General features: G+C 44.5%; 1 protein-coding gene across 4 annotated transcripts in view; it reads right to left on the reverse strand.

Moving 5' to 3' along the window:
* Positions 1-15,382, reverse strand: part of WAPL (WAPL cohesin release factor) — a 533,375-nt gene that overhangs the window by 249,885 nt on the left and 268,108 nt on the right. For all 4 annotated transcript variants that reach the window (XM_029609312.1, XM_029609314.1, XM_029609311.1 and 1 more), the window contains exon 7: positions 9,816-9,952. In XM_029609312.1, coding sequence (XP_029465172.1) covers positions 9,816-9,952 — 137 coding nt within the window. The remainder of the gene's footprint in view (positions 1-9,815; positions 9,953-15,382) is intronic.

The following is a 15,382-nucleotide window of genomic DNA, read 5'->3' on the forward strand; positions in this document are numbered from 1 at the left end:
AAAAGGTATAGTCTCCGACATTTCCTTAATAAACTTTATGAAGGAGAAGTCCTCTGGTGGGGATCTGTGTCGTTCTTCAGGTGGAGAAGGCTCAGAAGGTATATCACCAGTGTCCTGGGAATCAGAAGAGTCATCGGACCATGGCTGGTAAGGTTGATCCCCGCATCCAACGGTGGCCCAGATGGCAATAAGGGACCTTCTCCGGCCGGAGGAGGTCGAGGCATTGAAGGCATCGGCGGCATCAGGGCTGGCATCGGCAAAGGACGAAGCGGCACCGAAGGAGTCTGTGTCTTCTGTGGGCGCCTCTGTGGAAACGCTCCAGAAGGCCCTGGAACCGGGTCTGGCATCGAAGGACTCTCCTCATCTGAGGAGAGCTGAATGGGCGTCGATGGACCGAGTGGTATCGGTGTTTTCCCTGGTGCCGATGGCAGAGCACCGATGAGGACATCTAGTTTGTCGAGGATCGGAGCAAGCATGGGTATCAGCGTCTAAGGCTTCGGGAGTCCATGTAGAGCCTGTACCACTGCCTCTTGAACCATCCGGTTCAATTCCTCATGGAACTCTGGTGTGGTTAATACCAGGTCCGGAGTAGGAGGCAGGTATGGCGTCGCCGGAGGGTCCACCGGTCCCAGTGGAGTCTCGGTTGCCACACCGACAGAAGGCAGGGAATGCCTCGGTGCACCCGGATCAGAGGAGGTTGGGGGCTCCTCAGCACGGGCCTTTTTCTTCGGTGGACTTTGAAGAGGATGCCACCGATGCACCTGGTTCAGACGGCACGGATTTTCTATGCCTATGCTTCTCTGGGTGCTCTGCTTTCTCCATGGCCAGCACCGAGGACATAGACGCTGAAGTCTTTAACGTCGACGTAGAGTCATCGGTGTTGGACCAATGACGCGACTTGGCTGGAGACTGTGTCGATGACGGACGCTGCTTTGTATGAAATAAAGCCATTTTCTCCAACTGAGCCCCGCGTCCCTTATGGGTCATTTGGGCACAGTTGGTACACGAGTCCACGTCAAGGGTAGGGCCCAGACAAAGAACACAAACCTGGTGAGGGTCTGTGATAGACACTGTCCTAGGACAATCAGGGCATCGATGAAAACTCATCGCTGCCGTCGAAAATTTAGGGAGCGTGCGGTCGGTGCCAGTCAGGCCTAAAACTGGTAACCGATGGGAACCGACCGAAAAGGAAGTAAAAACTTACCCTACGGTCGCGGTTATTGATGGCGAAGAACAGGGACCCCAGATGTGGTGAAAACATTTGCAAAATTTGAAAGAAATTTCTGAAGAAAAATTCCTGTCAAGAATGTGTGAGAGACCACCTAACTCCATGTGGCAAAAGCTGTGCGGAAAAAAAGATTGAAGGGGGACCCATGCTGGATGCAGAGTTGGTGGCATGCTGGGCATGCTCAGTAGTGCCAGTCAAAGTTCTAGAAACTAACAAAAGTGTTCCGTGATTGGGCTCCATCCTGATGATGTCACCCATATGTGAGGACTACCATCCTGCTTGTCCTGTGAGAAGGGGATTGTCTAAAAAACCCTCCTTCACTGTCTGTCAGGTTTGGTTTTTTTTAAACTTACCTGATGCTCAGCCCTTCCCGGCTGAGTACAGACGTTTTCCTACTGCGGGGGGAGAGGGCATCTACCATCACCACCACAGTCGCCTTACGGCACCTGTTTCCTTTAAGCTGTACAATCAGCTAAGTCCACATTGCTGAAAACCAACTGCCAGACCAAGACACACATCTGAGGACCTTGGAAATCACCTCAGGAATTCTCAACTGGGGGAGGGACGATTTGGTATCACCTCAGGAGAGCAGAGCAATCAAAATTTTTTTTTAATTCTCCTTCTAAAATTTGAAGCAATACCCAGAAGGGGATGCACACCCACCATCTGGTGGAGATGGAGAATACTGGCAGGCTGATGTCCACTGCAGGACTATTTACACTTTGACGTCAGTTTGCTCCGTCTCCATTTGCTGGTAGAGGTGCATAACCCACTGGTCCTGAATCCATCTATCCACATGCTAGGAAAACACTTTCTTTTCTCTTAACAATATAAATATAACTTCACTGACATAAGTTTCACTTTATTGTTCACTGCTATGATGTATTCTTTAATATTTCTTTTTAAAGCACTAAATAACCACATTTTATAAAGCTCAGAATGACATCACTGATTTCATTACTAGACACAATATGGCACAGTCCATTTTCACTGGATTAACATCTTGAAAAAGAAAACTATTTTATTTATGCTTGGTTATGGTTTTGAGGTGTTTGAGTGGATTCTTGGGTACTCTGGTGATGGCCACTCCCATGGGGAGGAGCCCCATGAGGAACCGCAGTACTAGGCTAGACTCGAGACACGCAAACACAGAAGATTTGACTTATTGTACAGCAGAATGATACCACCAGAGGTGGCAGTAGTGAGGTGATCTGGCAGAGGAGACCCGTCTCACAATGGTAGATGTTAACAGCACACAGTAGTATAGGGAATTCCGGATGCAGGTTCCTAGTGCCGAGCTGTAGATGAGACAGACTGATAAAGGTTAGATTACTCACTAAGTTGGTAGCTGTATAGATGGAGTTTCCAGCAAGCAGAGGTAGTTGGATTGCAGGTACAAAGGCAGGGAGAGCAGGCCCTCGAGGAGCGAGTACCTGGTATCCCAGACAGGAACCTGAAAGAAAGCAAATGGCCCCCGAGGAGCGGGTACCCGGGTTAGATGAATAACCCCGAAGGGTAGAAAGAGCTTCCACCGGCAGCACGGAAGCGGCATAATAGCTCAGACCGGAGGCATTCCAATCCTTGCTAACTCAAATTGTTAACAAACAAAGGGCAGGCTAAATACCCGGATGGCGTGACGTCACTCGAGGGGGACGCCCCGGAGATTCCCGCCATGAAGTGGATAAAGACACGAGTGGCGTGCACGCATACCCTAGGAGGCTCTCAGGAGAAACATGGCGAATAGCCTTGCCATTGCTGTTCCAGGGACACCGGAAGTGCGGCATGACGCAGCGACAGCCATCTTCCCAAGGCTAGCAGAGAGAGCAGGAAGAAAGGTGAGGCACAGAGGTCGAAGCCGTCTGAGACAGACGGACGCAACAGTACCCCCCTTCAAAGGGCCCCCACCAGACCCCCTACCTGGTCTTGGTTTCTGGGGATGCGAAAGGTGGAATTGACGAAGCATCTCCTTGTCCATGATATTAGCCAAAGGTTCCCAAGAATTTTCTTCAGGTCCGTAACCCTCCCATGAAAGGAGGTATTCCCAAACTCTGCCTCTCTTTCTTACATCAAGGATGGCATCAACCTTGTACTCGATGTCTTCTTCTGCATCAACAGGAGTAGGTTCAAGTGTCTTGGTGGAAAACTCGCTAAGAACAAGCGGTTTCAGCAGCGAAACATGGAACGCATTATGAATCTTCATTGCTGGAGGAAGTTTCAGACTGTGTGTACCCAGTCGTCGGAGGATAGGAAAGGGTCCGACAAAGTGTGGAGCAAATCGAGCTGATGGTAGCTTGAGTCTCAGATGTTTGGTAGACAGCCAGACCTTGTCACCAGGCTGGAATTCAGGAGCCTTGAAATGGTGAGCGTCATAGCCCTTCTTAGCTCTTAGTCCAGCTTTTTGGAGCATCTCTTTAGTCTTAATCCAGAGTTGTTGGATATCTTTGGCAGTAGATTGAGCTGCCGGGGACGACACAAAGTGGAAGTGGTATAGGTCGTAAGGGTTGTCATCCATAGATCACTTCAAAAAGTGTAGATCCAGTAGATGATGCTGGATGTGAGTTGATGGCGAATTCAGCCTAGGGCAACAGTTCAGCCCAGTCATTCTGACGTGAACCAACAAAGGCACGTAGGAACTGCTTGAGTGTCCTATTCATTCTCTCAGTTTGGCTATTTGACTGAGGATGGTATGCAGAGCTGGGGTCAAGTGTGATATCAAACTTCTTACACAAAGCTTTCCAGAATTTTGCAGTAAATTGAGCTCCTCTGTCAGAGACAAAATGTTTAGACATGCTGTGTAGGCGAAAGAAGTGTCTGATGAATAGTTTAGCAAGCTCCAAAGCTGGAGGCAAGCCAGGGAGAGCCACAAAGTGAGCCATCTTCGAGAATCGATCCACTGGAACCCAGATGGTTTTGTTACCTCCAGAAAATGGTAAGTCTACCACAAAGTCTATAGCAATGTGGTCCAGGGCTCATCAGGTACTGGTAAATGATGAAGCAGGACCTAAGGACATCAAGGCGGAGGTTTATGTCTGGCACAATTGGGACAGGAAGCTACGTACGCAAGTGTCTTCCTTCATGATGGGCCAGCAGTAGTACTTCTGTAACTTAGCCAGAGTTCTTTGTTGTCCAGGATGTCCAGCCAGTTTCGAATCGTGAGCCCATGCCAACAGTTTCTTCCTTAGATTGCAGGATACAATGGTCTTGCCCAGAGGTACCGGATGTGTAGCTGTCAGAATCACTCTCTTCGGGTCAATGATATGCTGGGGTTCATCAGGTATGTCTTCAGAGAGAAAGGAGTGAGATAGTGCATCGGCTCTATCGGTCTTATCTCCAGGGCGATATTTCAGCACAAAGTCAAATATGTTGAAGAACAGGGACCACCTCACCTGTCAATGGTTAAGATGCTGGGTGTGACAAAGGTACTCCAGATTCTTATGATCAATGTAAACAGTGATCTGATGTTGTGCACCTTCAAGTCAGGGACGCCACTCTTCAAATGCCATCTTTATTGCCAGCAGTTCTTTATCCCCAATGCCGAGAAACGTCGGGAGAAGAACATGGATGCAAAATCTTAGAGTCACTAGTCCTGCTTAGCACAGCTCCTATGCCTACATCCGAGGCATCGACGTCCACGATGAAGGGCCATGCAGGGTCCGGATGGCGGAGGCATGGCTTACTTGAGAAGGTGTCTTTTAGCTTCTGGAATGCTGTCACAGCTTCTGTAGACCAATTGGCGACAATGGCACCTTTCTTAGTCATCGCTGTTAATGGAACAGTCAGTGAAGAGTAATTCTTGATGAAGGTTCTGTAGTAGTTGGTAAATCCAAGAAATCATTTAAGAGCTTTCAGACTCGTGGGTTAAGTCCATTTTTTAATACTCTCAAGCTTCTAAGGGTCCATCCGGAAACCTTTGTTCAAAACAATGTACCCTAAGAAGGGCACAGATTCTTTGTGGAATTCGCATTTAGACAACTTGGCATATAAGCGATTCTCGCGAAGTCTCTGCAGCACTCCTTTGACAATTCCAGATGAGTATTCAGGTCCTGGGAAAATATCAAGATGTTGTTTAAGTACACCACGACACCTTGGTAGAGTAGATTATGCAGAATGTCGTTCATCATGTTTTGGAAGACAGCCAGGGCGTTGCACAGGCAGAAGGGCATCATCAGGTATTCAAAGTGCCCATCTCGGGTATTAAAAGCAGTTTTCCATTCATCGTCAGAGTGGATGCGAAGGAGATTATAGGCTCCTTTGAGATCAAGCTTGGACAATATCTTGGCTCCATGTAGTCTATCGAATAGCTCTGAGATGAGTGGTAAGAGATAACGATCCTTTACAGTGATCTCGTTTAGATCTCTGTAGTCAATGCATGGATGTAATGTTCAATCCTTCCCCACGAAGAAGCAGCCTGCACCGGCAGGAGACTTGGAGGGTCTTATGAAGCCTTTCTGAAGATCAGAACATAAGAAATTGCCATGCTGGGTCAGACCAAGGGTCCATCAAGCCCAGCATCCCGTTTCCAACAGAGGCCAAACCGAGCCACAAGAACCTGGCAATTACCCAAACACTAAGAAGATCCCATGCTACTGATGCAATTAATAGCAGTGGCTATTCCCTAAGTAAAGTTGATTAATAGCCATTAATGGACTTCTCCTCCAAGAACTTATCCAAACCTTTTTTGAACCCAGCTACACTAACTGCACTAACCACATCCTCTGGCAACAAATTCCAGAGCTTTATTGTGTATTGAGTGAAAAAGAATGTTCTCAGATTAGTCTTAAATGTGCTACCTGCTAACTTCATGAAATGCCCCCTAGTCCTTCAATTATTCGAAAGTGTAAATAACAGATTCACATCTACTAGTTCAAGACCTCTCGTGATCTTAAAAACCTCTATCATATCCCCCCTCAGCCGTCTCTTCACCAAGCTAAACAGCCCTAACCTCTTCAGCCTTTGCTCATAGGGGAGCTGTTCCATCCCCTTTATCATTTTGGTTGCCCTTCTCTGTACCTTCTCCATCGCAACTATATCTTTTTTGAGATGCAGCGACCAGAATTGCACACAGTATTCAAGGTATGGTCTTCACCATGGAGCGATATAGAGGCATTATGACATTTTCCGTTTTATTAACCATTCCCTTCCTAATAATTCCTAATATTCTGTTTGCTTTTTTGACTGATGCAGCACACTGAGCCGACAATTTTAAAGTATTATCCACTATGATGCCTAGATCTTTTTCCTGGGTGGTAGCTCCTAATATGGAACCTAACATCGTGTAACTACAGCAAGGGTTATTTTTCCCTATATGCAACACCTTATTCTTGTCCACATTAAATTTCATCTGCCATTTGGATGCCCAATCTTCCAGTCTTGCAAGGTCCTCCTGTAATGTATCACAATCCGCTTGTGATTTAACTACTCTGAATAATTTTGTATCATCCGCAAATTTGATAAACTCACTCGTCGTATTCCTTTCCAGATCATTGATATATATATTGAAAAGCACCGGTCCAAGTACAGATCCCTGAGGTACTCCACGGTTTACCCTTTTCCTCTGAGAAAGCTGACCATTTAATCCTACTCTGTTTCCTGTCTTTTAACCAATTTATAATCCACGAAAGGACATCGCCTCCTATCCCATGACTTTTTAGTTTTCTTAGAAGCCTCTCATGAGGGACTTTGTCAAACACCTTCTGAAAATACAAATATACTACATCTACCGGTTCACCTTTATCCACATGTTTATTAAACCCTTCAAAAAAATGAAGATTTGTTAGGCAAGACTTCCCTTCGGTAAAGACTGTTTTCCATTAAACCATGTCTTTTTATATGTTCTACGATTTTGATGATTTTAATGATAGGTTACAAATTTTAGCTAATAGATCAGAAATTTCATTTTTTAGTTCCTTCAGTACCCTCGGATGCATACAATCCGGTCCAGGTGATTTGTTACTCTTTAGTTTGTCAATCTGGCCTACAACATCTTCCATGTTCACAGTAATTACGTTCAATTCGTCTGACTCATCACCTCTGAAAACCATCTCCGGAACAGGTATCTCCCCAACATCCTCATTAGAAAACACGGAAGCAAAGAATTCATTTAGTCTTTCTGCAATGGCCTTATCTTCCCTAAGAGCCCCCTTTAACCCCTCAGTCATCTAATGGTCCTACCGACTCCCTCACAGGTTTCTTGCTTTGGATATTTTAAAAAGTTTTTATTATGAGTTTTTGCCTCTATGGCCAATTTCTTTTCAAATTCTCTCTTCGCCTGTCTTAATAATGTTTTTACACTTAACTTGACAATGCTTATGTTTTATCCTATTTTCTTCAGATGGATCCTCCTTCCAGTTTTTGAAGGATTTGTTTTTGGCTAAAATAGCCTCTTCAACCTCACCTTTTAACCAGGACGGTAATCGTTTTGCCTTCCTTCCACCTTTCTTAATGTGTGGAATACATATGGACTGCGCCTCTAGGATTGTATTTTTAAACAGTGTCCATGCCTGAACACAACTTCTGCAGCTGCACCTTTCAGTTTTTTTTCTAACAATTTTCCTCATTTTATCAAAGTTTCCCTTTTGAAAGTTTAGTATTAGAGCTGCAGATTTATTTTTGTCCCCCTTCCAGTTATTAGTTTAAATTTGATCATGTTATGATCACTGTTGCCAAGTGGCCCCACCACCATTACCTCTCTCACCAAATCTAAAATAGCTCCTTCTCTTGTTGGTTCCTGAACCAGTTACTCCATGAAGCAGTCATTTATTACATCCAGGAACTTTGTCTCTAGCAAGTCCTGATATTACATTTACCCAGTCAATATTGGGGTAATTGAAATCTCCAGTTATTTTTGCACTGCCAAATTGGTTTGCTTCCCTGATTTCTCTTAGCATTTCATCATCTGTCTGACCATTTTGTCCCGGTGGACGGTAGTATACTCCTATCACTATACTCTTACCCAACACACATGGGATTTCTACCCATATAGATTCTACTGAGCATTTAGTCTCTTGTATGATCTCTATCCTGTTGGACTCTATATCCTCCCAGACCTAAAGTGCCACACCCCCACCAAGTTGATTCTCCCTATCATTGTGATATAATTTGTACCCTGATATAGCACTATCCCATTGGTTATGCTCCTTCCACCAAGTCTCTGTGATGCCAATTATGTCAATCATTTGCTGCTATACACTCTAACTCTCCTGTCTTACTACTTAGACTTCTGGCATTGGCATACAGACATTTCAAAGTGTGTTTTTTCTTTGTATTAACAACCTGCTTTTCAGTTGTTAGGGATAATTCGGAAATCATTAGCTTCGGTGATTTTTTTACATATAGGCACATGGACTATGTTTGCTTTTAATGGAACCTCTCTGTTGGGATGCCCTAACTCTCCTGTTTCATTAGTATCCTTCAAGGATACATTTCTCTGAACCATGCACTGCTGAATGACTGTCTGCTTTCCCCCTTGTTCAGGTTTAAAAGCTGCTCTATCTCAGTTTTGAAAGTTAGTGCCAGCAGCTTGGTTCCACTCTGGTTAAGGTGGACCCATCCTTTTGGAAAAGTCTCCCCTTTCCCCAAAAGTTTCCCCAGTTCCTTACAAAGCTGAATCCCTCTTCCCTGCACCATCGTCTCATCACGCATTGAAACTGGAGCTCTGCCTGCCTCTGGGGAACTGCACGTGGAACAGGAAGCATTTCAGAGAATGCCACCCTGGAGGTTCTGGATTTCAGCTTCCTACCTAAAATCCTAAATTTGGCTTCCAGAACCTCTCCCCCACATTTTCCTATGTCGTTGGTGCCCACATGTATCATGGCAGCCGGCTCCTCCCCAGCACTGTCTATAATCCTATCTAGGTGATGCCATTTTGACTACTGGCAGCCGACAGCCCTAGTCCAGGAGATCGCTCCCGGACCGCTCCTGGACCCCCGCTGGACCACCAGGGACTTTTGGCAGGTCTTGGGGGGATCAGGAGGGTGGGAGGTTGTAGTAAATTAATTTTGGAGGTCTTGGGGAGCATCAGGAGGGTGGGGGGTTTTGTTAGATTTTTACTTTTTTATTAAAGATTGGTCTGCGAGCCAGATGGAGCCATCAAAAAAGCCACATCTGGCTCGCGAGCCATAGGTTCCTGACCCCTGCTCTACAGCATCCCCAGTCCCATCCAATCTGGGAAACCTAAAACTGACCTGGGGACTGAACTAGGAACCTTGGGCAAAACAGTGCCCAACACTGCCACTGAGCCGGCCTGCAACATGTTTCAACAGTCTCTTGAATAGGACAGACCAAATGATTTTCCAGAAATAACTAGGGTTGGGTTAAAGGGTGATATTTTCAGAAAACATCACCAAATTTGTTTTACAACTGTTGATATATGAGAGAACCATATTTAAAAAGCCTTCAAAACAATACAGGAACCTAGTAAGTTCACATGGAAAGCTTAATGCTGCATGCTGGATCTATGACCATAGGAAGTAAATGATAGTAAACAGTCTGACTGATGAGGGAAATGCCATTAAGGAAGAAAAAAGCAATATATAAAAACTTTTTTGGGGAATAAGGTACATATAAAAAACAAAACTGCTAGGCTTACCTAAGGCAACGTGTGTTTATGGGCTGATTACTCTTCAGTCCACTCAGCAAGTACTCAATATCATCAGTAAACTCTTGATTTTCACCAAATTCTACTACATCATTGAAGTGCTTCACATGCTGTACAACAGTATAAAGCTGAAAAATAAATACATTATAGGTCTAAAGGCTGCTCTAAGAAATTTGGATGGAAATGGATCCCATTTCAGCTCACCCTGTCAGTCAGTTTAATCAATTCTGGTTTACAGTATTAATCTGTATAATAAAATTAGGATGTTTTACAGAAAGGCAGATTACATAATTTTACTAAACATGAAAAAGCAAATAAATGTTGCTTACCTGTAACAGGTGTTCTCAAAGGACAGCAGGATGCTAGTCCTCACATATGGGTGACATCACAGGATGGAGCCCAATCACGGAACACTTTTGTCAAAGTTTATAGAACTTTGACTGGCCCCTACTGGGCATGCCCAGCACGGCACAAACCGTGCAGCCAGAAGGGGTCCCCCCCCCCATCAGTCTTATTTAAAAGCTACAGGCAGTGCCGAAAAATAAAATAATAAAATGTTACAAACCCAACACCGCGGGGCGGCGGGCGGGTTTCGTGAGGACTAACATCCTGCTGTCCTGTGAGAACACCTGTTACAGGTAAGCAACATTTGCTTTCTCGCAGGACAAGCAGGATGGTAGTCCTCACATATGGGTGAGTACTGAGCTGAGGATGTCCGAGTAATGCACCAAATGTACCCAGGTCTGCAAAGCATTAGGCCTGGGATAAAATTTGGCTGAGGGCAACCTGAACCCTAACGGGCAGGTGGAAGGGAGTTGGTACGTCATGTTGTGAACAGGTTACGAAGGGCAGACTGGCCGAAGATGGAATCTTGTCTTCCAGCTTTGTCCAAGCAATAGTGGGCTGCAAAGGTGTGGAGAGAACTTCAAGTGGCAGCCCTACAAATGTCAGTAGGTGTGCTACTGAAGTCGCCATGGCCCTCAAAGAGTGTGCCTTAACACGGTCTTGAAATGGAATGCCTGCTTGCTGATAGCAAAAGGATATGCAGTCCGCCAACCAGGAGGAGAGAGTCTGCTTACTCACAGGCTTTCCTAACTTGTTAGGATGGAAAGAGAAACAATTGAGTGCTTTCCCAGTGGGCAGCTGTATGGTCTAGGTAGAACGCTAGAGCCCGTTTACAGTCAAGGGTATGCAGAGCCTGTTCTCCTGGATTGGAATGGGGCCTGGGAAAAAAGGTAGGTAGTATGATGGATTGATTTAGACGTAAATCCGAAACTACCTGGGAAGAATTTAGGGTGAGTGCGGAGTACTGCCTGGTCCCTGCAGAAGTTTAGTGTAAGGCGGATAGGTAACCAGGGCCTGTAATTCACTAACTCTGCGAGCTGAAGTGATAGCCAAAAGGAAAATTACTTTCCATGTGAGATATCGAAGGTCACAAGAGTGAAGAAGCTCGAATGGTGGTTTCATGAGCCGACCCAAAACCAGGTTAAAGTACCAAGAAGAGGCCGGAGGACGCAGTGGAGGCTTGAGGTGAAGCAAGCCTTTCAGAAAATGTGTTACAAGGGGTTGTACTGATATAGGAACATCCCCAACACCTTTATGGAAGGCGGCTACCACAATGACATGCATTCTCTGATGGAAGAAGTTTTTAGTCCTGACTCTGACAAGTGCCTGAGATAGTCCAAAAACTTCGTGACTGGACAGGTAAAGGGGTCAAGGGACTGAGAAGAACACCATGACGTAAACCTGTTCCATTTGTAAGAGTAAGATTTTCTCGTGGAAGGCTTCCGGGAAGCAATCAAGATACGGGAAACTGGTTCAGAAAGGTTAAGCGGTTGAAGGATTAACCTTTCAACATCCATGCTGTCAGGGACAAGGCTTGAAGATTGGGGTGGCGGAGGCACCAGTCGTTTTGAGTGATCAGAAACGGGTCTTTTCCCAAGGGAATGTGCCTACGAATGGAGAGATCCGGGAACATAAGAACATAAGAAATTGCCAAGCTGGGTCAGACCAAGGGTCCATCAAGCCCAGCATCCTGTTTACAACAGAGGCCAAAACCAGGCCACAAGAACCTGGCAATTACCCAAACACTAAGAAGAACCCATGCTACTGATGCAATTAATAGCAGTGGCTATTCCCTAAGTAAAATTGATTAATAGCCATTAATGGACTTCTCTTCCAAGAACTTATCCAAACCTTTTTCGAACCCAGCTACACTAACTGCACTAACCACATCCTCTGGCAATAAATTACACAGCTTTATTGTGCGTTGAGTGAAAAAGAATTTTCTCCGATTAGTCTTAAATGTGCTACTTGTAAACTTCATGGAATGCCCCCTAGTCCTTCTATTATTCGAAAGTGTAAATAACAGAGTCACATCTACTCGTTCAAGACCTCTCATGACCTTAAAGACCTCTATCATATCCCCCTCAGCTGTCTCTTCTCCAAGCTGAACAGCCCTAACCTCTTCAGCCTTTCCTCATAGGGGAGCTGTTCCATCCCCGTTATCATTTTGGTTGCCCTTTCTCTGTACCTTCTCCATCGCAACAATATCCTTTTTGAGATGCGGCGACCAGAATTGTACACAGTATTCAAGGTGCGGTCTCACCATGGAGCGAAACAGAGGCATTATGACATTTTCCTTTCTATTAACCATTCACTTCCTAATAATTCTTAACATACTATTTGCTTTTTTGACTGCTGCAGCACACTGAGCAGACAATTTTAAAGTATTATCCACTATGATGCCTAGATCTTTTTCCTGGGTGGTAGCTCCTAATATGGAACATAACATCGTGTAACTACAGCAAGGGTTATTTTTCCCTATATGCAACACCTTGCACTTGTCCACATTAAATTTCATCTGCCATTTGGTTGCCCAATCTTCCAGTCTTGCAAGGTCCTCCTGTAATGTAACTACTCTGAATAATTTTGTATCATACGCAAATTTGATAACCTCACTCGTCGTATTCCTTTACAGATCGTTTATATATATATATTGAAAAGCACCGTCCAAGTAGAGATCCCTGAGGCACTCCACCGTTTACCCTTTTCCACTGAGAAAATTGACCATTTAATCCTACTCTCTGTTTCCTGTCTTTAAATCAGTTTGTAATCCACGAAAGGACAGCGCCTCCTATCCCATGACATTTTAGTTTTCGTAGAAGCCTCTCATGAGGGCCTTTGTCAAACGCCTTCTGAAAATCCAAATACACTACATCTACCGGTTCACTTTTATCCACATGTTTATTAACCCCTTCAAAAAAAATGAAGCAGATTTGTTAGGGAAGACTTCCCTTGGGTAAATCCATGTTGACTGTGTCCCATTAAATCATGTCTTTCTATGTGTTCTACGATTTTGATCTTGAGAATAGTTTCCACTATTTTTCCCGGCACTGAGGTCAGACTCGCTGGTCTATAGTTACCCGGATCGCCCCTGGAGCCTTTTTTAAATATTGGGGTTACATTGGCCAGTCTTCAGGTACAATGGATGATTTTAATGATAGGTTACAAATTTTAATAGATCAGAAATTTCATTTTTTAGTTCCTTCAGAACCCTAGGATGCATACCATCTGGTCCAGGTGATCTGCTACTCTTTAGCTTGCTAATCTGGCCTACTACATCTTCCAGGTTCACAGTGATTTTGTTCAGTTCGTCTGACTCATCACCCCTGAAAACCATCTCCGGAACTGGTATCTCCCCAAAATCCTCATTCGTAAACACGGAGGCAAAGAATTCATTTAGTCTGTCTGCAATGGCCTTATCTTACCTAAGAGCCCCTTTAACCCCTCTGTCATCTAATGGTCCAACCGACTCCCTCACAGGTTTCTTGCTTTGGATATATTTAAAAAGGTTTTTATTATGAGATTTTGCCTCTATGGCCAACTTCATTTCAAATTCTGTCTTTGCCTGTCTTATCAATGTTTTACTCTTAACTTGACAATGTTTGTTTTATCCTATTTTCTTCAGATAGATCCTTCTTCCAATTTTTGAAGGATGTGTTTTTGGCTAAAATAGCCTCTTTCACCTCACCTTTTAACCATGACGGTAATCGTTTTGCTTTCCTTCCACCTTTCTTAATGCGTGGAATACATATGGACTGCACCTCTAGGATTGTATTTTTAAACAATGTCCAAGCTTGTTGAACACAACCTTTGCAGCTGCACCTTTCAGTTTTTTTTCTATTTTCCTCATTTTATCAAAGTTTCCCTTTTTAAAATTTAGTGTTAGAGCTGCAGATTTACTTATTGTCCCCCTTCCAGTTATTAGTTTAAATTTGATCAGCTCCATCACCGCTCTCTACATTAATGGCGGGGGTGGAAGGGAATTAGAACCAAGAGCTAAGAGAAACAGATAAGTATGAGAGAAAAAATGAGGGAAGCTTGCTGGGCAGACTGGATGGGCCATTTGGTCTTCTTCTACCGTCATTTCTATGTTTCTATGTTTTGATCACTGTTGCCAAGTGGCCCCACCACCGTAACTTCTCTCACCAAATCTTGCGTTCCACTAAGAATTAAATCTAAAATAGCTCCCTCTCTTGTTGGTTCTTGAACCAATTGCTCCATGAAGCAATCATTTATTACATCCAGGAACTTTATGTCTCTAGCAAGTCCTGATGTTACGTTTACCCAGTCAATATTGGGGTAATTGAAATCTCCCATTCTTATTGCACTGCCAAATTGGTTTGCTTCCCTGATTTCTCTTAGCATTTCATCATCTGTCTGACCATTTTGTCCAGGTGGACAGTAGTATACTCCTACCACTATACTCTTACCCAACACACATGGGATTTCTACCCATATAGATTCTACTGAGCATTTACTCTCTTGTATGATCTTTATCCTGTTGGACTCTATACCCTCCCGGACATAAAGTGCCACACCCCCATCAAGTTGATCCTCCCTATCATTGCAATATAATTTGTACCCTGATATAGCACTGTCCCATTGGTTATCCTCCTTCCACCAAGTCTCTGTGATGCCAATTATGTCAATCTCATCATTTGCTACTATACACTAACTCTCCCATCTTACTTCTTAGACTTCTGGCATTGGCATACAGACATTTCAAAGTGTGGTTTTTGCTTGTTTTAACAAGCAAAAACCACACTGGCGTGGCCAGTAAGGTGCTATCAGGATCATGGTTCCCTTGTCCTGACGTAACTTCACAAGAGTTTTCGAGAGAAGAGGAAGTGGAGGGAATGCATAAAGTAGACCGGTTGCCCATGAGAGGGAGAATGTGTCTCTGGATTGAGAGTGTTTGCTGCGAATGAGAGAGCAGAAGTTCTCTACTTTGCGGTTTTGAGGAGATGCAAAGAGGTCTATTTGAGGATATCCCCAGTGTTGGAAGATGGAGGTCGCTACTGAGGGGTTGAGAGACCACGCGTGCGGTAGAAAGATGCAACTTAGCTTGTCTGCCACACATTGTCCACTCCCGGCAACCAGGTGGCCTTGAGGTATATCAAATGGAAGAGAGTTTCCGCCCATATCTGTTCAGCTTCCTGACACAGAAGGAAGGAGCCCGTGCCTTCCTGTTTGTTGATGTACCACATGGCCAC

This window comes from Rhinatrema bivittatum, chromosome 7 (genome assembly GCF_901001135.1).
Source record: "Rhinatrema bivittatum chromosome 7, aRhiBiv1.1, whole genome shotgun sequence".
NCBI lineage: Eukaryota > Metazoa > Chordata > Amphibia > Gymnophiona > Rhinatrematidae > Rhinatrema > Rhinatrema bivittatum.